General features: G+C 43.7%; 1 protein-coding gene across 4 annotated transcripts in view; it reads left to right on the top strand.

Moving 5' to 3' along the window:
* Positions 1 to 23,817, top strand: part of acadl (acyl-CoA dehydrogenase long chain) — a 146,036-nt gene that overhangs the window by 15,642 nt on the left and 106,577 nt on the right. For all 4 annotated transcript variants that reach the window (XM_078551657.1, XM_078551658.1, XM_078551660.1 and 1 more), the window contains exons 2-3: positions 6,333 to 6,509; positions 20,467 to 20,604. In XM_078551657.1, coding sequence (XP_078407783.1) covers positions 6,333 to 6,509; positions 20,467 to 20,604 — 315 coding nt within the window. The remainder of the gene's footprint in view (positions 1 to 6,332; positions 6,510 to 20,466; positions 20,605 to 23,817) is intronic.

The following is a 23,817-nucleotide window of genomic DNA, read 5'->3' as shown; positions in this document are numbered from 1 at the left end:
AGATGGTACACACTGATGCCACTGTGCATTGGTGGTGGAGGGACTGGATGTTGAAGGTGGAGGATGGGGTGCCATTCAAATGAGCTGCTTGGTCCTGGATGGTATCGAGCTTCTTGAGTGTTGTTGGACGGTCAGTCATCCCGGGAAGTTAAGAGTATTCCATCACACTCCTGACTTGTACCTTGTAGATAGTGGACAGGCTTTGGGCAGTCAAGAGCTGAGTTACTTGCCACAGAATTCCCAACCTCTGACCTGCTCTTGTAGCTACAGTATTTATATAGCTGTTCCAGTTAATTTTCTGGTCAATGGCACGCCACCAGGATGTTGATAGTGGGGGATTCGGTGATGGTAATGCCGTTGAATGTCAAGGGACTATGGTTGAATTCTTTCTTGTTGGAGATGGTCATTGCCTGGCACTTGGGTGACGTGATTGTTACTTGCCACTTATCAGCCTAAGCCTGAATGTTGTCCAGGCCTTGCTGCATATAGGCGTGGACTGCTTCAGTATCTGAGGAGTTGAGAATGGTGTTGTGCAATCATCAGCGAACATTCCCATTTCTGACCTTATGATGGAAGGGAGGCCATTGATGAAGCAGCTGAAGATGGTTGGGCCTCAGACTCTACCCTGAGGAACTCCTGCATTGATGTCCTGTGACTGAGTTAATTGACCTTACAACAACCACAACCATCTTCCTTTGGGCTAGGTATGACTCTAACCCGTGGAGAGTTTTCCCTCTGATTCCCATTGACTCCAGTTTTGCACGGGCTCCTTGATGCCACACTCAGTCAAATGCTGCCCTGAAGTCAAGGGCAGTCACTCTCATCTCACCTCTGGCGTTCAGCTCTTTTGTCCATGTTTGCACTAAGGCTGTAATGAGGTCAGGAGCTGAGTGGCCCTGGTGGAACCCAACTGAGTGTCAGTGAGCAGGTTATTTCTGAGTAAGTGCCACTTGATAGCACGTCCGTTACTTTGCTGATGACCAAGAGTAGACTGATTGGATGGTGATTGTCCGGGTTGGATTTGTCTTGCTTTCTGTGGACGGGACGTACCTGGGCAGTTTTCCACATTGCTGGGTAGATGTCAATGTTGTAGCTATACTGGAAGAGCTTGGCTAAGGGTACAGGTAGCCTGGAGCACAAATCTTCACGGCGTTGGTATGTTGTCAGGGCCCATAGCCTTTGCCATATCCAGTGCCCTTCAGCTTTGATATTACATGGAGTGAATATAACTGGCTGAAGACCAGCTTCTGTGATGCTGGGGTCCTCGAGAGGAGGCTGAGATGGATCTTCCACTCGGCACTTCTAGCTGAAGATTGTTGCAAATGCTTCAATCTTATCTTTTGCACTGATGTGCTGTGCTCCCCCATTATTGAGGATGGAGATATTTGTAGAGCCTCTTCCTCTAGTTAGTTATTTAATTATCCACCACCATTCACAAATTGATGTGGCAGAGCTTAGATCTGATCTGTTGGTTGTGAGATCACTTAGCTCTCTATCACAAGCTGCTTTTGCTGTTTGTGCAAGTAGCCCTGTGTTGTAGTTTCACCAGGTTGACACCTCATTTTTAGGTATGCCTGGTGCTGCTCCTGGCATGCCCTCCTGCACTCATACACTCCTACCAATACTGTCATGGACAGATGCATCTGCAACAGGAAACATATTGCTGTTCCTTCATTGTCGCTGGGTCAAAATCATGGGATTCCTTCCGAATAGCATTGTGGGTGTGTGGGTGTACCTACACCACAGGGATTAAAGCGGTTCATGAGGACAGCTCACCACCACCTTCACAAAAAAATTTCAGCATAAGTTCAAAACATCTGCCATGTAACAGGAAGTTCTCCAGCTTTCCTCTGTTAATTTTACCTTGAAGAGCATGTACAGGAGATTTACTAGACCATTGTAACTCCTGCCAACCGCGAAGATGTTATGAACAGTTGCGCATGCACTGCAGTCGTCGGTGCATGTGCAGATTCGGATCTGTGCCTCACAACTTTCAAAGAAATTGAATTCAATTAACTCAAGATCACTTTCTGGACAGTTACTGAAGGCTGATTTTGTTATGGGAGGCACAAATCAATAACTCCTGTAACATAAACTTCAGTAATTGTCCAGGAAGTGATCTTGAGTTAATTAAACTCTGATCCACAGGGAAATGGTGATCAAAATACTATTGACATGGAAATGTTAAGTTTGAAAGTGATATATTCCAGTCACAAGCAAGAATCTTAAACTTAAACAAAGCTTAATTCATAGGTATGAGGGGAGAACTGGCTAAGGTTAGTTGGATATATCGACTAAAAGGTTTGGAGGTAAATGAACAGTGGGAAACATTTAAAGAAACAATTCAAAATGTTCAACAAAAATGCGTTCCATTGATAAACAAAAACTCAGCCAGAAAGAACTATCCCTGACTCACTCAGGAAGTTAGGATAGTAGTAAGTTAAAAGAAGAAGCTTACAATGTTACAAAAATAGTAGCAAGCCTGAGGATTAAGTGTTTTTGGGACCACCGAAAGTTGATAAAAGGGGAATAAGTAGAATATGAGTAGACTAGCCAGAAATATAGAACAAATTTAATATACTAGTAAAAGCTCTTACTAAGGAAGAGAGTAGCTAAAGTAAACATTGGTTTCTTAGCAGAGACAGGAGAAATTATTATGGGGAATGAGGAAATGGCAGAGGCATTGAACAAATATTGTGTCTGTGTCCACAGTAGAAGACACAAGTTTCATACCAGAAATGGATTCATACCAGAAATGGACAGTAACCTAGGGGCTAAAAAGAGAGGAAATTAAGGAAATTATCATCAGAGAAAAAGTATCAGAAAAACTGGAGGGTCTAAAATCTGACAAATCCCTGGGACCTGATGGCCTACACCCTAGGGTTCTCAAAGATATAGCTGCAGAGATAATGGATGTGCTAGCATTCCAAATTCATTAGATTCAAGGGTTGGCAAATCTTACACTGCTTTTTAAGAAAGGAGGGAGAGAGAAAAAAGTGAACTGCAGTCAAGTTAGCCTAACATTAGTTGTTGGGAAAAAGGTTGGAATCTATAATTAAGGAAGTCTTAGCAGTTCTCTTAGACAAGTCAACATAGTTTTATTAAAGGAAAATTGTGTTTGGCAAATTTATGAGCATTTTTTGAGGATATGACTTGGAGGGTAGAATACCTGGATTTCCAAAAGGCATTTGTTAAGGTGCCACATAAAAGGTCAGTAGACAAAATGAGGGCTCATGGAGTTGGGGTAATAGGTTAGCATGGCCAGAGGATTAGTTAACGGATAGAAAGCAGAGAGTGGGCATAAATGGGTCTTTTTCAAGTTGGCAGGCAGTGAATAATGTTGTGCCACAAGGCTCGGTAACTTTTCATCTAAAAATAATTATCGATCAACTTTTTATAAATAAATGGAACCCTTTGATTCTTTAATAGCTTGTTTTCTTTTCTCAGAAAACATTATTCACAGTTTTGCATAGGTGGTAGGATGTTGTGCCTCCATCTTGTAGATTTGCTATTAATCGTTCTCAGTTGTGAGTTGCTGCACAGGCAATGTTATGCGTGTTGCCCCTGGTGTTGTGGTTGTCTTACTTGATGTTGCTAATGGCGTGTCACTTGCTGGTGACATTGATGTTTCACTGCTTGTTGGTGATGCTGTTAATGTTGTCTCACTTGTTAATGATGTTGCTAGCATTGTTGATCTTTCCTGTTTTACCAGTTCAGGTGTAGGTCAACATAGACCCTGTTCCTTCTCATGTGCTTACTGATTTTGGTCTCAATGCTGTATGACCTTGGAACCTCATTGCTGAGTCCAGGATTTCATGCTTGGATCCTATGCATGTACAGTTTGCCCATTCAAAAAATCGGGCAGGGATTTGATGTGTTTGTTGAAGTGTTGATGACCACCTACCTGTGCATTAGTTAATTGTAAATACAAAAAAAAACAAAAATACCTGGAAAAACTCAGCAGGTCTGGCAGCATCTGTGGAAGGGAGCATATTTAACGTTTCAAGTCCTCATGACTCTTCAGTTAATTGTTCTAGTTAATTGTTGTCTTACTGTCTCTGGTCACTTGGAGGAGTATCTTGCTTCGTAGAATTGTCTTATACTTTCTTCCATTCAACAGCCCTGCAGGCGATTTCATCAGGCTCAAGAAGTGTAGATCATAGTGACAATAAGGCAAGGTTTGGGTCTTCCTTTGTCTCTTAGTATTTCATGAGAGTTCTTGTGATCTTTCTATAAACCCTTGGGTGATGTGGTGATGAGATGAAGTTGAACCCATACTGTTTAGTGAATTTCTACTCTGAAATTTCGATCTAAGGCCTGAACAAGATGGCAGTGCTGACTCTCCTGTCAGATACAGGATTCTGGCCCAGGTTAAACTTTAAAGTTTTATTTTAGAATTTCATGAGGGGCCAGTAGTACTCCTCCAGGCCTCACAAAGAAATCTAGGACCTCCCTTGTGCCGAGTCACAGCCTCTGAACCTTTGTTAGATCCTCCTGTCATCACGCTGCCTGATCCCCATCTGGTGGTGAGTAGCGAGTCTCTTTCCACCCTGATCCCTGCCCAGAGCCATCAGTCCCCACCAACTGCAAAGGTTCCCAGCTGTGGCCTCCTGCCAGTAGCTGCATAATGCTATCCACATATCATTCTGGTTGGGCAGGATGATGGTTGTGGTTGTTGGAGGTCAGCCATCTCAGTTCCAGATATCGCTGTAGGAGTTCCTCAAGGTAGTGTCCTAAACCCAACCATCTTCAGCTGCAAAATCAATGACCTTCCTTTCATCATAAGGTCAGAAGTGGATATGTTTGCTGATAATTGCACAAGGTTCAGCACCATTTGCGACTCCTCAGATACTGAAGCAGTCCATGTCCAAATGCAGCAAGACCTGAACAATAACCAGGCTTGGGCTGACAAGTGGCAAGTAACACCCAAGTGCCAGGCAATGACCATCTCCAACAAGACAGAATCTAACCATCACCCCTTGACATTCAGTGTCATTACCATCGCTGAATCCCCCACTATCCTGGGGGTTACCATTGACCAGAAACTGAACTGGACTAGCCATATAAATACTGTGGCTACAAGAGCAGGTCAGAGGCTAGGAATCCTGCAGCGAGTAACTCACCTCCTGACTCCCCAAAGCCTGTCCTCCATCTACAAGGCACAAGTCAGGAGTGTGATGGGATATTCTCCACTTGCATGGATGAGTGTAGCTCCAACAACACTCAAGAAGCTTGACACCATGCAGGACAAAGCAGCCCATTGATTAGCACCCCATCCACAAATATTAATTCCTTCCACCACGGATGCACAGTGGCAGCAATGTGTACCATCTACAAGATGCATTGCAGGAACTCGCCAAACCTCCTTAGGCAGCACCTTCTAAACCCACAACCACTACCATCTAGAAGGATAAGGGCAGCAGATAGAACACCACCACCTGGAAGTTCCCCTCCAAGTCACCCACCATCCTGACTTGGAAATATACTGCCGTTCCTTGACTGTCGCTGGGTCAAAATCCCGGAACTCCCTAACAGCACTGTGGGTGTACCTATACCACATGGACTGCAGCGATCCAAGAAGGCGGCTCACCACCACCTTCACAAGGACAATTAGGGATGGGCAGTAAATGCTGGCCTAGTCAGCAAAGCCCACACCCCATAAATGAATAAAAAAAAGGACCAGATAGATTTACTTAGATGAGGCTCTGCCGTTATGATTGGCGGGGCCTCTGTGTCACTGACCTTGCAGGCTGCTATCGTGAAAATTAAGGGTGCAATGTTTGAGTCCTAGTTTATTTATTGACCACGACTTATGAATGTTTTGTGATATTGCAAAGAATGTGGTTTTCTACTGAGTGGATCACTTCCCAGAGCTCCTAAATAGTGGGACTTCCTTTCCAGTCTTGGGGTTTTTAAAAGTCGAGCTTGACACCATCAAATCAGTGCTTTAAAGTTTGCCTTGCTATCTCAATGTTAACAAAAATTGTAGATTAAAGAGACTTGAAAAGAAGCACCAAATTTGTCCAGTCAACAGCGAAGGTGAATGAGGAAAAGCTTTTTCACACAGCAAGTGGTTAGGATGTTGAATGCACTGCCTGAGAGTGCGGTGGAGGCAGGTTCAATCGAAGCATTCAAAAAGGATATTACTGTCATCTGAAAAGGAAGAACATGCAGGGTTACGGGGAGAAGGCAAGGGAATGGCACTAGGTGAATTGCTCATTCAGAGAACCGGTGCAGATGCAATGGGCTGAATGGCTGCCTTCCATGCTCTAATAATTCTGTGAAAATAAATACTTGAATTCTTATCCAACCTCTTATTGTTTTTTTCTTAGACTGCATTGCACGCAAACAAAATGTGATGAAACCCACAAAATCTCTCGCCCAGAAACCTCCTTCACCAAGAATCTGATGGACATTGGTACTCGCCGAATCTTTTCTGAAGAGCATGATATATTCAGACAAAGTGTGAGAAGATTTTTTGAAGCAGAGGTGGCTCCATATCATACACAGTATGTAGCCCTGTGAAATTTTGAGTAAAATTATTACAAAAATTTGAATAAAGAAGATTAATTGTAATTTCCCAGCTGCTGTTCTTACCTACCACATACATACCAATCCCACCATCTCATAAATCAAGAGACAAACACCTGATTTTCAAGAGATTTGGGGGAAAAAATCGTGAGTTGCTATTTTATTCCAAACATAAACCAATATAGTTTGGCATTTGGTCTATAATCTCATTAGTAGTTTATTTAATCTAAGCCTTGATTAAAATTCAATTAGTTAATACATCTAGAATAAAATGCTAGCGTTATTAATAATCATGAAACTACCGGATTGTTGAATGACCCGGTACATGAACCCTTCAGGGGAGAAATCTGTGCTTACCCAGTAGGACCTACAGTGACTCTTGACTGTTAATTGTCCTCTGAACTGACCTAGCAAGCTACTCATTTGTATCAAACTACTCCAGAAAAGTTGAGCAAGCCGAAAACAACTTGGACCACCTAGCATTGACCTAGGCACCAGAAGAAACAAAGCACACACACATCGCCTAGTTGATCCTGCAAGTTCTCCTCACTAACATCTGCGAACTTGTGCCAAAATTGGGAGAGCTGTCCTACAGTCTAGTCAAGCAAAAGCCTGATTTGGTCATATTCAAATCATACCTTGCAACCAATGTCCCAGACTCCCTCTATCACCATCCTTGGATGGGACAGACCCACCTAAGGTGGCAACGCAATGATGTACAGTGAGGAGGGAGTGATCCTGGGAGTCCTCAATCTCAGGGCATCAGGCCAAACATGGATAGGGAAATGTCCTGCTAGTTACCACCTGCTGCCCTCCCTCAGTTGATTAGTCATTACTCCTCCATGTTAAATACCGCTTGGAAGAAGCACTGAGGGTAGCAAGGGTTCAGGACGTACTTCGGGTGGGGACTTCAATGTCCATTATCAAGAGTGGCTCAATAGCACCACTACTGACCGAGCTGGCTGAGTCCTGGAGGACATAGCTGCTAGACTGGGCCTGTGAAAGGTAGTGAGAGGACCAACAAGAGGGAAAGATCTACCTCATCTTCAACTTGCTTGTCCCAGATGCACCTGTCCGTGACAGTATTGATAGGGACTGCCACATGTCAATGTCATAGTGCCGCACACACTATGAAGTCCTGCCTTCATACTGAGGACACCCTCCATCATGTGTAGCACCACCATGCTGAATAGGATAGAATCAGAACAAATATAGCAGTTTGAAGCTTGGCATCCATGAGGCACTGTGGGCCATCGGAATTGCATCCAGGCACACTTTGTAATCTCAGGGCCTGGCATATCCCTCACTACCATTGCCATCAATCCAGGGGATCAGCCCTGGTCCAAGGAGGCATGTTGGAAGGCATGCCAGGAGCAGCACCAGGCATACCTAAAAATGAGGTGCTGGACTGCAGCGGTTCAAGAAGGCAGCTCACCATCATCACCTCAAGGACAATTGGGGATGGGCAATAAATGCTGGCCTAGCCAGTGACATTCACATCCCATGAATGAATAAGAATAGTCTGGTGAAGTTACAACACTAGACTATATTCATGCCAAACAGTGGAAGCAGCATGCTATTGACTAAGCAATGCCTCAACCAATAGACATATCAAAGCTCTGCAGTCTTACCACATTCAGTCATGATTGGTGGTGGACAGTTAAACAACTAACTGGAGGAGGAGACTCCAAAAACATCCCCATCCTCAGAGTTGGGGGAGCCCAGCACATCATTGCAGAAGACGAGGCTGAAGCCTTTGCACGCATCTTCAGCTGGAATTATCAATTAGGTGATCTTGGCCTCTTCCTGAAGTTCCACTATCATGGATGCCGGTCTTCAGTCACTTTGATTCACTCCATGTGACTTTTTATTCATTCTTGTGATGAGTGTTGCTGGCAAGATCAGCATTTATTCCCTGCCCTTAATTGCCCTTGAGAAGGGCATCGAGAAGCGGCTGAACAAAGTGGACACAGCAAAGGCTTTGGGCCCTGACTAGATCCCGGCCGTAGTAAATGAAGATTGTGCTCTAGAATTAGCTGTCCTGTTAGTGAAGCTGTTCCAGCACAGCCACAAGGCAGTCATCTGCTCAACAATTTAGAAATTCACCCAGGTATGTCCTGTCTGTAAAAAGCCGGACAAATCCAATCCAGCCAATTAATGCCATATCATTTAACTATCAATCTTCTGTAAAGTAATGGGCGTTGCCCACAGTGCTATCAAGCGGTGCTTATTCAACAACAACCTGCTGACTGATGCTCAGTTTGGGTTTCGCCAGGGCCACTTGGCTCCTGACTTCATTATGATCTTGGTCCAAACATGGACAAAAGAGCTGAACTCCAGAGGTGATGTTAAAGTGACTGCCCTTGACATCGAGGCAGCATTTGACTGAGTGTGGCATCAAGGCGCTCTAAGTCTAAGACCCAACCATCTTCGGTGAATGACATTCCATTCCATCATAAGGTCAGATGCAGAATGTTCACTGATGATTACACTGTGTTCCATACCATTCACAACTCCTCAGATACTGAAGCAATTTGCCCGTGTGCAACAAGACCTGAACATTCAGGCTTGGGTTGATATGTGGCAAGTAACATTCACGACATACAAGTTGCCAGACAATGACCATCTGCAACAATATAGAATCTAACCATCTCCCCTGGACATTCAATGGTAGTACTATTACTGAACCCTCCATCAACAACAATCTGGAGGTTGCCATTGGTCAGAAACTTAACTGGGCCAGCCATATAAATACTGTGGCTATAAAGCAGTTCAGAAGCTGGGAATTCTGTGCCAAGTAACTCACCTCCTGACACCCCAATCCTGTCCATCATCAGCAAGGCACCAGTCAGTGTGATGGTTGCTTGACCTGCACCCTGTTCACCACCTTAACCATTCACTCCCTCCTCCACTGGTGCTCTGTGGCAGCTGTAGATACCATCTACAAGGTGCAATGAGAACATGCCAAGGCTTCTTCAACTGCACCTTCCAAACCCACAACCTCTACCACCCAAGAACAGTAAGGGCTGTACACGCATTGGAAGACCACCATCTGCAAGCTCCCATCCAAGTCACACACTGTCCTGATTTAGAACTATATTGCTGTTCCTTTACTGTCACTGAGACAAAATCCCCAACAGCTCTGTGAATGTACCTAGACCAGTTGGACCGCCACAGTTCATGAAAATGGCTTCCCACCATCTACTGGATGAATACAGCTCCAACAACACTTAAGGAGCTTGACGCCTTCCAGGACAAAGCAGCCTGCTTGACTGGCACCCCATCCACAAACATTCACTCCCTTCACCACTGAAACACAGTGACAGCAGTGTGTATCATCTTCAAGGTGCACTGTAGGAACTCACCAAGGCTCCTTAGATAGCACCTTCCAAATGACTGCTACCATCTAGTAGGAAAAGGGCGGCAGACACATGGGAACATCAGTACCTGGAAGATCCCCTCTAAGCCACTCGCCACCCAGACTTGGAAACATATCACCATTCTTTCACTGTCACTGGGTTAAAATCCTGGAACTGCCTTCCTAACAGCACTGTGGGTGTACCTACACCACATGGACTGCAGCAGTTCAAGGAGACAGCTCAGTGCCGCCTTTGTGTTGTATTGGTGCGCTTTAAAACTCTAGACGAATGTGCAGAAGCATCGATATTAGCTCTCGTCTGGACCTGGAAAAATGTATTAATTTTGCTTCCGATTTCCACCCCTCCACCATTTTCACATGGTCCATCACTGACGCTTCCCTTCCCTCCCGTGACCTCTCGGTCTCAATTTCTGGTGATAGACTATCCACCAATATCCATTACAAGCCCACCGACTCCCACAGCTACCTCGACTACAGCTCCTCACACCCTGCTTCCTGTAAGGACTCCATCCCATTCTCTCAGTTCCTTCGCCTCTGTCGCATCTGTTCCGATTATGCCACTTTCCAAAACAGTTCTTCTGACATGTCTTCCTTCTTCCTTAACTGAGGTTTTCCACCCACGACGGTTGTCAGGGCCCTCAATTGTGTCCGGCACATCTCCCGCGCATCCGCCCTCACACCTTCCTCTCCCTCCCAGAACCATAATATGGTCCCCCTTGTCCTCACTTATCACCCCACCAGCCTCCGCATTCAAAGGATCATCCTCCGCCATTTCCGCCAACTCCAGCATGATGCCACCACCAAACACATCTTACCTTCACCCCCCTTGTCGGCATTCCGTAGGGACCGTTCCCTCCGGGACACCCTGGTCCACTTCTCCATCACCCCTACACCTCAACCCCCTCCCACAGCACCTTCCCATGCAACCGCAGAAGGTGCAACACCTGCCCTTTACTTCCCCCCTCCTCACCGTCCAAGGACCCAAGCACTCCTTTCAAGGGAAGCAGCACTTCACTTGCACTTCCCTCAATTTAGTCTACTGCATTCGCTGCTCCCAATGTGGCGGTCTCTACATTGGAGAGGCCAAACACAGACTGGGTGACCGCTTTGCGGAACATCTGTGGTCTGTCCACACGCATGACTCAGACCTTCCTGTCGCTTGCCGTCTCAACACACCACCCTGCTCTCATGCCCACATATCCATCCTCGGCCTGCTGCAATGTTCCAGTGAAGCTCAACGCAAACTGGAGGAACAGCACCTCATTTTCCGATTAGCCACTTTACAGCCTTCCGGACTTAACATTGAGTTCAACAACTTCAGATCATGAGCTCTCTCCTCCATCCTCATCCCCTTTTTGATCCCCTTTTTTCTAATAATATATATATTTTTATATACATATAGTTTTCTTTTCCCACCTATTTCTATTATTTTTAAAATTTATTTCCACCCATTGTTTTGTCTCCACCTTTTAGCCTATTCCGATCCCTTCCCCCCCAACCCACCCCATCCCCACTAGGGCCATCTGTCACTTGCTCATCCTGCTTTCTACCCTTAATGTCACCATTAGCACACCCTTTAGCTAATATCACCACCGCTAACACCCCTTTGACCTTTGTTTATGACATCTTTGGCAATCTCTCCTTTGCCTTCACCTATCACTGGCCCTCTATCCAGCTCCACCTGTCCCACCCCCCTTAAACAGCTTATATTTCACCACATTTCTATTTCTCTTTAGTTCTGATGAAGAGTCATACGGACTCGAAACGTTGACTCTGTCTTCCTCTCCACAGATGCTGTCAGATCTGCTGAGTTTTTCCAGCTATTTTTGTTTTTGTTTGATATTAGAAATCACTCTTGTTATGGAATGCCATTGAAAAACCCCAAAACTTCAGAACCTTCTTTTGAGATTGCAAGTGAGGCTTAATTTCACTTCAGAATCGCATCACGCATGATACATTCACATGAATTGGTTTTCCAGCTACTATTGCCTGGGAATGAACTTTGGGAATTTATGATCTGTGCTAATTAGTACAGAGGTTCTCAAACAGGGGCCTGCAGACTTCTAGGGATCCATACAGACTTTCTGATGGCCCGAGAAGAAAATATAAAAGTGCATCTGTAGGCAGCCAGAAGAGGCACAGTGTGAGCTGTGAAGCGAAGTAAGCCTTCCATGTATGCAGTTTTGGAGTAGACTGACTGCCTTACATGAGAGGAGAGTATGCAAGGACAAGCATTGACAGCAGCATGAAGATCTCTGTATCTGTAAGTAATCTGTAAATAATTATCTGTTTACTTAAAGGTATTATTAAAACACACTTTACATGCAGAACTTTTATGTAGTCTTATACAGCTTAGATGGGGAGTCCTTACGGACCCCGGAAGTGCAAAATGTTTTAGTTTGACAGGCAATATGATCGGTGCAGGCTTGGAGAGCCGAAGGGCCGGTTCCTGTGCTGTACTTTTCTTTGTTCTTTGTTCCTTAATTACTAATCCATTTGAAAAGAGGTCCTTCAACTGGACGCCCCCACAATGAGGGGAGTAGTGTCTTTTGTTTTAAAAGGTGAAAGTAAACAGAAGCTTCATCAAGAATACCTGCCTCTGAAGCTTGCTGTTAATTGAAATAAACTATGTTTGTCTATTTTATGAATTCTGAATAACCCCTGTGAAAGCAGGGTTGTCTCTAAAATTAAATGAGAAGATGATTTATTGTGGAAATACATGAGACAATGTGTCTTTCTTTCATGTTCTTTTACAGATTTTAAAATAAGGGATGAAAAGGCAGATGATATTTAAATTTTTATTGTGAGGCATTCTGAAATTCTAAAAGGCTGTGGGTTTGTGCATTCTTTGGTGCTCAGATCAAAGATGTCGTTGGAGTATCTGAGCCAGCCTGAGAAGGAGTTCAAACAGGCTATTCTGTTGATTTATTGACAAGTTTCCAGTTCTGTCCTGTTCATTGCAACAGATCTCTGTGGGAGTGTTATAAAGTCTAGAGCATGGTGGCCTGCCTGCACTGGAAATGAAGAGAGAAGTATATAAAATGTCAAATTTCTGTGCCACAAAACAGAAACATATCTATTGCAAAGTACATTCAAATATGGACATTCGGAGGTATGCTTTCTGCTGTTACCTCCCAAGAAGGTTGCTATTAAAGTGGATGGAAAATGGAGTCAGCAGTGCCACCAGCACTAGCTGACAGTTTTGGTGCTTTTCTGAGCTCTTCAACCTGTGAAAAAAAATTCATTATGTCCTGTTGTTTTTATTAATGCCTATTAACTATTTTTTGCCATGTTCACTGGTCTTGATTTGAGGTGGTATTTACTGTATCTCTGAGATAGGTAAACAATTGCAGTATATATTAATTGCATTGTTGCAGGGGAGCAAATAGAGCAAGGAGCCAAAACTTCACAGTGCACTGTCACTTACACCAATTAACTCTGGGGCCTCCAAGCTGAAAAGAGGCTATAGGTTTCTATCCAAAGACTTAGGTTGTCATGGAACTTTGAACCACTTGCTGGATAAAGAGTTACAGTCAGTACCCTCCTTCCTGTGACCAAGTAGTGATAGTTCTCAATTACCAAAAGCCGGTAGCTCCCTTGCCCACAATGGAAGTAGGGATGACTTACTGTTGGATCCATAGAACTATATTTGTAAATGTCTAGTTGTCGGCCTTGGCCTACAGGTAACACTTTCATATATGAATACAAAGGAGATGTGTTCAAGCCCCACTCTACAGATCGGAACATCGCAGCATGAGCTGGTACTCATGCAGTACTGAAGGAGTGCTGCACTGTTGGAGATGGCACTTTGGAATGAGATGGCACTTTGGAATGAGACATTAAACCTCAATCTTGGCCAGGCGTAAAAGATCAGATGATACTATTTGAAGAAGAACTGGAGAATTCTCCTAGTGCCCTGGCTAATATTTATCCCTCACCCCATACCATGAAAAAACAGATTAGCTAACCATCTATCCCATTGTTGTCTGCTGGCCCTTCCTGTGTGGAAATTGACTGTAGTTGCAACAGTCACAACAATTCAAAAAGTACTTCATTGATTGTGAAATGTATTGGGACCTTCTGAAGTTGTGAAAGATGACTAGCTGCCAATTCTTCCTTCTTTCAATTTCAGTCCACTCCAGATACTGTACTAATTCGTACCATTTTCGTGAATGACAGTGGGAGAACGCATAATGTACCCTTCTCCATTTCCAGATAGCCTTTGATGATTAGCCCATTATTTCTGTACACGGGTTCATCAATTGTCATTGATTTCAACTTTATTCTGTGTAGTTTTGGATGATGACGTCAAGCCTGCAGTACCTACTCCTACTCCTCTGTTCCAATGAGAAACAAATGGGTGGCTTGCTACTCCACTTCAGAGTCAACCATCTAGTGTAAGACTGGAGTCTGTAGTCAAAAGCAGTCCTGGTGAGCCAGCTTCAGCCTCTGACTAAAGGATATCTTCCACTGACATACGCAGGAGTAGAGTTTCTGCTAGGCTTTGCCCCAAACTGGCCAGAACAGTGCAAAAGATCGTAGAGTTTGAAGCATAAGCTACAGTCAGTGCAAAGCCTTTGTGCTGGTTTAAAAATCACTGTGCTGGAAGCCAGCCCTGCACTGTTTATACCCTCCGATTGAAATAGTGCTGAGGTTCTATTAATTGCACCACTTGTGGGCTTTCAAGGAGGCTAATAAAATTGAGGTTCTTTTGGCACAAAGGCACTAATAGGCACCTTTTAATAGCCTTTAAATATTAAAAAAATATTTAATTTACCATTGAACACTACTATACTACTGTACACCAATGGTTCTGCATAATTTTTCTAATATTTTCAGTTATCTAAAATCAGATTGCTAACAGGTGGTGGACTAGACACTTCTTAATATGCTTATTTCTGACAAACCCATTTTTAGCTGCATTAATAAAGCTCCACCAGGTTGCCACTCTTAAATATATCAAGGAATATATTTAATGCAAGTAAAAAATAAATAAGCATTTATGTTCTAATATACTGCTTGTTTACATTGGTTCATGGACAATTTAAATTTGTGATTATGGAAATGAGTTTGACCAGTAACTTGAATTGTAACTTCCCTTTGGAAACCTGGCACAATTTTGAGTGCTAAGTGGAAAATCTACTCCATGGTAGTTATAAGAACTGCCACTAACTTAAAGCTAACCATCCAAGCTGTTTTATCTTCTACTGTCTTGTAAATGGCATAATCCTCATGAGGGGAACAGGGTATGATGCAGTTGCTACGATTTCCTCAGTGTGTGAGCTGGAGCTTCCAATGTCAAAATCAGTTTTCACAGCTTTCTGAATTTTGTTAAGGAAGTCCTTTGTAAAAACTGGTTTCTCAGACATGTCATGACCTCTGCTCAATTCAGGTCTGACTGTCTAAGGATATTTCTGGCAACAGACCCATTTAGTTGTGACGTTATTTGCTATACCTCGCTATTTTGTGAATAAGATGATTCTGTGCTGCTGAAATATATGGTGAGAGATAGGCCTCCTTGCGACTGGTGCCATTGACCAGACACGTTTTATCTTGCCCATAAGACAGTGAAGAGCCCATGAGTATTATTGCAGTATATGCAGTTTAAATGTCTGTCTTTGCCACAAGTGTACTGTACAAGCACTTTGTCAGGAGGAGGAAGGGGAGAGTGCATGGAGAGTTCAGAGAGTGTAGGATGGGGGGCACTGCTCGAAGAATCTCATGCCCAATAAACTCAGCTAGGCTGGTCTCTTAGCTCTTCTGGACTGCTTCCCTTCTGTACCATTTTCTACAAAGAACAAAGAAAAGTACAGCACAGGATCAGGCCCTTCGGCCCTCCAAGCCTGCGCTGATCATATTGCCTGTCAAACTAAAACATTTTGCACTTCCGGGGTCCGTATCCCTCTATTCACATCCTATTCGTGTATTTGTCAAGCTGCCTCTTAAACACCACTATCGTACCTGCTTCCACCACCTCCTCTGGCAGCGAATTCCAGACACTCACTACCCTCTGCGTAAAAAAACCTGCCCCGCACATCTCCTCTAAAACTTTCTCGTCTCACTTTAAATCTATGACCCCTAGTAATTGACTCTTCCACCCTGGGAAAAAGCTTCTGACTATCTACTCTGTCCATGTCACTCATAATTTTGTAAACTTCTATCAAGTCGCCCCTCAACCTCCGTTGCTCTAGTGAGAACAATGTGAGTTTCTTCAACCTCTCCTCATAGCTAATAACCTCCAGACCAGGCAGCATCCTGGTAAACCTCCTCTGCACCCTCTCCAACACCTCCATATCCTTCAGGTAATGTGGCGACCAGAATTGCACGCAATATTCCAAGTGTGGCCTAACCAAGGTTCTATATAGCTGCAGCATGACTTCCCAGCTTTTATACTCAGTACCCCTACCGATGAAGGCGAGCATGCCATATGCCTTCCGGACTACCTTATCCACCTGCGTTGCCACTTTCAGTGACCTGTGGATCTGTACACTCAGATCCCTCTGCCCGTCGATGCACTTAAGGGTTCTGCCATTTACTGTATAATTCCTACCTGTGTTAGACCTTCCAAAATGCATTACCTGGCATTTGTCCAGATTAAACTCCATCTGCCATTTCTCCGCCCAAGTCTCCAAACGATCTATATCTTGTTGTATCCTTTGACAATCCTCTTCGCTATCTGCAACTCCTCCAACCTTAGCGTCATCTGCAAACTTACTAATTAGCCCAGTTACATTTTTCTCCAAAATCATTTATGTATACTACAAACAGCAAAGGCCCCAGCACTGATCCCTGCAGAACACCACTAGCCACAGCTCTCCATTCAGAAAAGCACCCATCCATTGCTACCCTCTGTCTTCTATGACCAAGCCAATTCTGTATCCATCTTGCCAGCTCACCTCTGATCCCGTGCGACTTTACCTTCTGTACCAGTCTGCCATGAGGGACCCTGTCAAAGGCCTTACTGAAATCCATGTAGATAACATCCACTACCCTTCCATCATCGATCATCTTTGTCACTTCCTCAAAAAACTGGATCAAGTTAGTGAGACACGACCTCCCCTTCACAAAACCATGCTGCCTCTCACTAATAGGCCCATTTGCTTCCAAATGGTAGTAAATCCTGTCACGAGAAATCTTCCCCAATAATTTCCCTACCACTGACGTAAGGCTCACCAGCCTGTAATTTCCTGGATTATCCCTGCTACCCGTCTTAAACAATGGAACAACATTGGCCATTCTCCAGTCCTCTGGGACCTCACCCGTAGCCAGTGAGGATACAAAGATTTCTGTCAAGGTCCCAGCAATCTCCTCCCTTGCCTCCCTCAGTACTCTGGGGTAGGTCCCATCCGGCCCTGGGGACTTATCCACCTTAATATTCTTCAAGACGCCTAACAGCTCTTTTTTGATCTCAACATGATCCAGGCTATCTACACACTCCTAGACAAATCGACCGCTAAGTCCTTCTCTTTGGTGAATACTGATGAGAAGTATTCATTTAGTATCTCTCCCATTTCTTCTGGCTCCACACACAGATTCCCACCTCTGTCCCTGAGTGGGCCTACCCTTTCCCTGGCTACCCTCTTGCTTTTTACATATGTATAAAAGGCCTTGGGATTTTCCTTAATCCTGGTTGCCAGTGACTTTTCATGACCCCTTTTAGCCCTCCTGACTCCTTGCTTAAGTTTCTTCCTACTTTCTTTATATTCTCCACGGGCTTCATCTGTTCCTAGCCTTCTAGCCCTTACAAATGTTTCCCTTTTCTTTTTGACTAATTTCACCATATCCTTCATTACCCAAGGTTCCTGAAATTTGCCATACTTACCCTTCATCCTAGCAGGAACATGCCAGTCCTGAATTCTTATCAACTGACGTTTGAAAGCCCCCCCATATGTCAGTTGTTGAGTTGCCCTCAAACATCCGCCTCCAGTCTAAATTCCTCAGTTCCTGCCTAATATTGTTATAATTAGCCTTCCCCCAATTAAGCACCTTAACCCGAGGACTCCTGTTATCCTTATTCTCCTGTACCTTGAAACTTACTAAATTATGGTCACTTTTCTCGAAATGCCCCCCTACTGAAACCACCTGGCCGGTTTCATTCCCTAATACCACATCTAGTATTGCCCCTTCCCTAGTTGGACTGTCTACATATTGTCTCAGGAAGCCCTCCTGGATGCACCTTACAAATTCTGCACCATCCGAGCCCCTTAGCACTAAGTGATTCCATAGGGAAAGTTAAAATCACCCACCACAACAGCCCTATTGCTTTTACATCTTTCCAAAATCTGCCTACATAACTGTTCCTCAATCTCCCACCGGCACTTGGGAGGCCTATAGTAAACCCCCTAGCTCTGCTATTTCAATTCAACTTGGTCTGGAACTGGCAGAATGTTTTCTTTTTGTGTATGAGTTGAATCTGGATTCTTGTACTCTAGAGCAATGTGCCATGCTTGCCATGTGCTATGTCATGCTAATACTGTACTGATTCGTACCATTTTTATGAATTACAGTGGGAGGACACATAATGTGTCCATTTCCACGTCCCCCTCTCCATTTCCAGATAGCCTTTGATGATCAGCCTGTTATTTCTGTACACGGGTTCATCAATTGTCATTGATTTCAACTTTATTCTGTGTGTTTTGGATGATGACGTCAAGCCTGCAGTACCTACTCCTACTTCTGTGTTCCAATGGGAAACATAGTGATTGTTCAACTGGGTGGCTTGCTACTCCACTTCAGAGTCAACCATCTACTGTAAGAGTGGAGTCATGTGTACGTCAGACTCTGTGAAGGTGGATTTCCAGCATCCGCAGTTTTTTGTTTTTATCTCAGTGAAGGTGATCCTTTTCCTAAAAGACATCAGTGAAGGAAGACATGTCAGAGGAATTGTTTTGAAAGTGGCATCATCAGAACAGATGACATGTCTTCCTCTGACATGTCTTCCTTCTTCCTTGACCGAGGTTTTCCACCCACAGTGGTTGACAGGGCCCTCAACCGTGTCTGGCCCATCTCCCACGCATCCGCCCCCACACCTTCCTTTCCCTCCCAGAACCATGATAGGGTCTCCCTTGTCCTCACTTATCACCCCACCAGCCACTGCATTCAAAGGATCATCCTCCGCCATTTCCGCCAACTCCAGGATGATGCCACCACCAAACAAATCTTCCCTTCAACCCCCTCTGGCGGCATTCCGCAGGGATCGTTCCCTCCGGGACACCCTGGTCCACTCCTCCATCACCCCCTATACCTCAACCCCCTCCCACGGCACCTTCCCATGCAACCACAGAAGGTGCAACACCTGCCCCTTTACCTCCCCTCTCCTCACCGTCCAAGGGCCCAAACACTTTCAAGTGAAGCAGCATTTCACTTGCACTTCCCTCAATTTAGTCTACTGCATTTGCTACTCCGAATGCGGTTTCCTCTACATTGGAGAGACCAAACGCAGACTGGGTGACCGCTTTGCGGAACACCTTCGCTCTGTCCGCAAGCATGACCCAGACCTCCCTGTCGCTTGCCATTTCAACGCTCCACCCTGCTCTCATGCCCACATATCCGTCCTTGGCCTGCTGCATTATTCCAGTGAAGCTGAACGCAAACTGGAGGAACAGCACCTCATCTTCCGACTAGGCACTTTACAGCCTTCCGGACTGAATATTGAGTTCAACAATTTTAGATCATGAACTCTCTCCTCCAACCCCACCCCCTTTCCGATCTCCCTTTTTTCCAAATATTTATATAGATTTTTTTTCCCCACCTATTTCTATTATTTTTAAATGTATTTCCGTCCATTGTTTTATCTCTGCCTTTTAGCCTATTTCGATCTCTTCCCCCCACCCCACCCCCACTAGGGCTATCTGTACCTTTATTATCACATTCCTTAGATAATATCACTAGCTTCAACACCTCTTTGGCCTTTTGTCTGTGACATCTTTTGGTTATCTCCACCTATCACTGGCCCTCTATCCAGCTCTACCTGTCCCACCCCCCCTTAAACCAGCTTATATTTCACCTCTTTTCTATTTTTCCTTTGTTCTGTTGAAGAGTCATACGGACTCGAAACGTTAACTGTGTTCCTCTCCGCAGATGCTGTCAGACTGCTGAGTTTTTCCAGGTATTTTTGTTTTTGTTTTGGATTTCCAACATCCGCAGTTTTTTGCTTTTATCTACATATCCAAGTTTGGATAAAGATCCTTTCCTGAATCTAGTTTTCTGTCAGTACAGCTGATGCCTCAGATTATGTTGTTTGGAGTTGGATTAACATTGCTAAGTGTTACACGTATCAAATAGGTGGTTGTTGGAACTGTGAAAATGGCATTATCAGTGATGATTTGGGATAACCAGCTTTCTGGTGTCAACACAAAGATCAAAGTGGTGAAACATGACTCCGAGCAGGAAACATTCCATTTCATGTGACATTCCATAAAACTGAAAGTAGGAAAATCATTGACCCGCGATCCAAAGCACAAAAATCTACTTACATCAAACAAATGCTGTAAAACCCCTTCTATGTTTGGCACTACCATTTGAAATCCAGCAAATTATAATATTTATGGTTCCAGATGGGAAAAAGATGGCCAAGTGAGCAGAGAAGTCTGGGAAAAGGCTGGACAACAGGGCCTTTTAGGAGTCAATACACCTGAGGAGCACGGTGGGCTCGGTGGTGATATACTTTCTGCTGCTATCGTTTGGGAGGAACAGTGAGTACCTTACATATAGCATAGCTGAAAAGTTTTATGTGCAGTAATAGTTTAGAATACATAAATGTTTGTAAATATCTGTACCTATCTATTTTAAAATTATGAGTAAAATTTTTCTCCTCTGGAAATTATTGGACAAAACTTGAACCTGTGGACAAATTTATTCCTGTGGTCTCCACGTGAATATTTCTGTATCTTTATAATACATAATTCACATCAATGTCTATGAAGCAGTACAAAAAGTAGGAATGCAACTTGATGGCCAGTGAGATTTGTTCTGATTTCTCCAGCAAAGAATCTACACAGACATAATGGGCCTTTTAAGGTTCTAATTGCTAGCGTGATTCCCAAGTACACTGAAGCCAAGGGAAGTGAGATCACCTTCCAGAGATGCACAACTTAAGCTTCAGGCTGGGTGCAGGATAGCAGCACCAATCTTTAAAAGTTCCTAGCTGTTCTATTAGAGGGCCTGGGAACTTTTAATGTTCAGAGAGACCCCACACCAACATTAAAAATTAAGTTGCACACAAATAATGATTTAGTGCTTGGCTTACATGGACCGCCTGTGGAAGGAATCATTAGATGTGGCATGCATATCCAATAAACGCATGAATGGACAAAGGTTACATTGTGCATTTATAGGTGTAAGTAGTGGCTGATCCCAAAGCGAGACATTTTAACTGGCAGAATTTTGGCATATTCCATTCATTAAATGTATGGAAGTTCAAGGAGAGAGATTTGAAGTATGTATATTCAAGTGGATGTAAAAAATCCCATGGCACTATTTTGAAGAAGAGTATATCCCCAGTGTCCTGGTCAATATTTACTCCTTCACCAATATCACAAAATCACATTGCTGTTTATGGGAGCTTGCTGTGTGCAAATTGGCTGCTGTGTTTCCTACAGTGACTACACTTCTGAAGTACTTGGTTAGTAAAATACTTTGAGCTATCCTATGGCTGTGAAAAGTTCAATATAAATGCAATTCTTCCTTTTCTTTTTCCTGAAGGGTGAAGCTCGGTGTAAATTTGTAAAATTATCTCTTTTCTTTAATTTAGAAAGGCAACTGTATCCTATTTAAAGCTTTGTCATCTGGAGCACTTGTAATTACCCCCTGCCGCTTGCTGAAGATGCTGCATACAGTCCCAAGGGTGTCAGCAGTCCTTCGGCATCTCCCCCAGATTTCCATTCAGAGCTGAGCTCAATCCCCTTGTTACAGACAGGAGGGGGATTAATTTAAACAGCTTTAATTTCTTCTCTCACCATCTGTCCATAAACATAAAGGTGTTTTGATTTCTTTCCCTCTTTATTATCGGTGGCATATTCCCCAACATCTCAATTTTGGTGTGACCCAATTGTCTCTTAATAACCCCACAGCTAAATCGAGATAGGATGAATTCAGAGGGTTAGTTTATTTGCACACATTCAAAATGTGGGAAGAGGTTTGCAATGTTGCCTCCACACTCAGGCAGTAAAGAGAGGGATAGAGAAAAGAAAGATTAACAGTATAGAGACCATAGAGAAAATAAATGTTGGTTCATGTGGGTTACAGAGACCAGAATCAAAGTCCAATGAGGTATTTCTTCACAGAGGTAGGTGGGTTGAAAACTGATGCTGAATGGTTCACTTTTCTGGTGGTGTTGACCTCATGATGAGATAGGCATGCAGAGATGAATCAGTCTTATTGGCGATGGTACAGAATTTCCAGCAGAAGCAGTGTAAATGGGGCCAGGTGTCCAACCTGGGCCAGAGCACCTTCTCTGTAAGGCTGCTGGTCAGATGGTAAAAAAGCAGACTGAGACTTTGCAATCCAGCCAGGGGCCTGTGTCACCTAACTCCCACCTCTCTGCACACCCTTTGACAAAGGACGTGCGTCCTCATCTGGGTCCCTGAGATTGTTAAATATCTCAACCATTAAGTATTGAAAGTAAGGGTGCGGGCGCTTTGCCTTAGCAGATGAGCAGGCTCCTGTTGGCCATCCTGGGTTATGAAATGCAGATGGCTTTTGTGTAGCTCTCTTTGAATTTGGTATGTGCAGCCCACAGAGGGTTGTTAGTGGCTCTTCAGGGATAACAAGGTGCGGGTTTCTCTGATACTGACAGGTGGCTCCTTTTGTTCAAGGTCACGGATGTAGCCGTTTTAGGTCTTTGTCCAGTTTGAAATTTTTAGAAATAGCAATGAGCATCTCACTATATATTTTATATTAAAAAAAAGGATGAGGTCTTACTCCATCACGCTCTTTTCATCTGGAACCTGTACATGTGCACTTTCCGGCAGGAATTACTCTATAACAATCAGTAGAGTCAGTCTGGTTTTTCCAGACTTTAGCCCATGACATTAAGGCTATATGCGGCATCTTTAACAATCAAATTAAATCTCAGAACTTCTGGTCAATTGGCTTTTGCTGGTCTTGCTACCTTTGTTAAGTAAGTCATCAAGGGAGTGCCATACTTCAAGTATTTTTATTTAAGCAGTGATTATTGATGGCCTCTCAGGCAGTACTGTCTTGGAAAGTTACTGAGCTTAATGGCGTAAGTAAGTTGAAATTATACACATGCACACTTGGTGTTGAATAATCTCTGATTTTATTACCATATTTTAATCTATCACCCTCACAGCTGGAATGTGTGACTTATTTAAAGCAGTATTCTAATAAAGAGTATACTGGAAATACACAGCAGGCTAGTGAATATCTGAAGAGAGAAGCCGGGTTAAAGATTTGGATATCGCCTGTAATTAGAACTAAAAACTGACAGATTGTCCCAATGACCTGATCAGCATTTACTGGTTCAAGATAAAATATTGAAAACCTACCAGAGCAAAAATGAAGCGCTTTAATCCTACTTCTTTCTAAACATTTGTTTTTGTTTAATCCTTTGAATGAGACTTATGTAACACCCAGCCTCTTATGAGGATGGAGTTGTTCACTGAGTGACTTTAGGCTGTACTGCTGACCTAAAAATTGTATCATGTCTGACCAAGCAAATTATTTTACAATGTCTCTTGATTATCTTAACAAGTACCTCAGCTTCGCAACTGGATTCAGCTCATCAAGTACTATAACTTATTGACATGGAGTTAAACAGTAATGGGTGGAGAGTAGAAGCAGAAACCATATAATGATCTAAATAATGTTTATTTATGTTGCTTCAAGAAGTAGTTCTGCTTTATTGCCTCAGGGTCTTGGTGCTGCACAAACAATCTCCCACCAGC

The sequence above is a fragment of the Cetorhinus maximus genome, chromosome 11 (genome assembly GCF_964194155.1).
Source record: "Cetorhinus maximus chromosome 11, sCetMax3.hap1.1, whole genome shotgun sequence".
Classification (NCBI taxonomy): Eukaryota; Metazoa; Chordata; class Chondrichthyes; order Lamniformes; family Cetorhinidae; genus Cetorhinus; species Cetorhinus maximus.
This window is presented reverse-complemented; position numbering and strand designations above follow the sequence as displayed.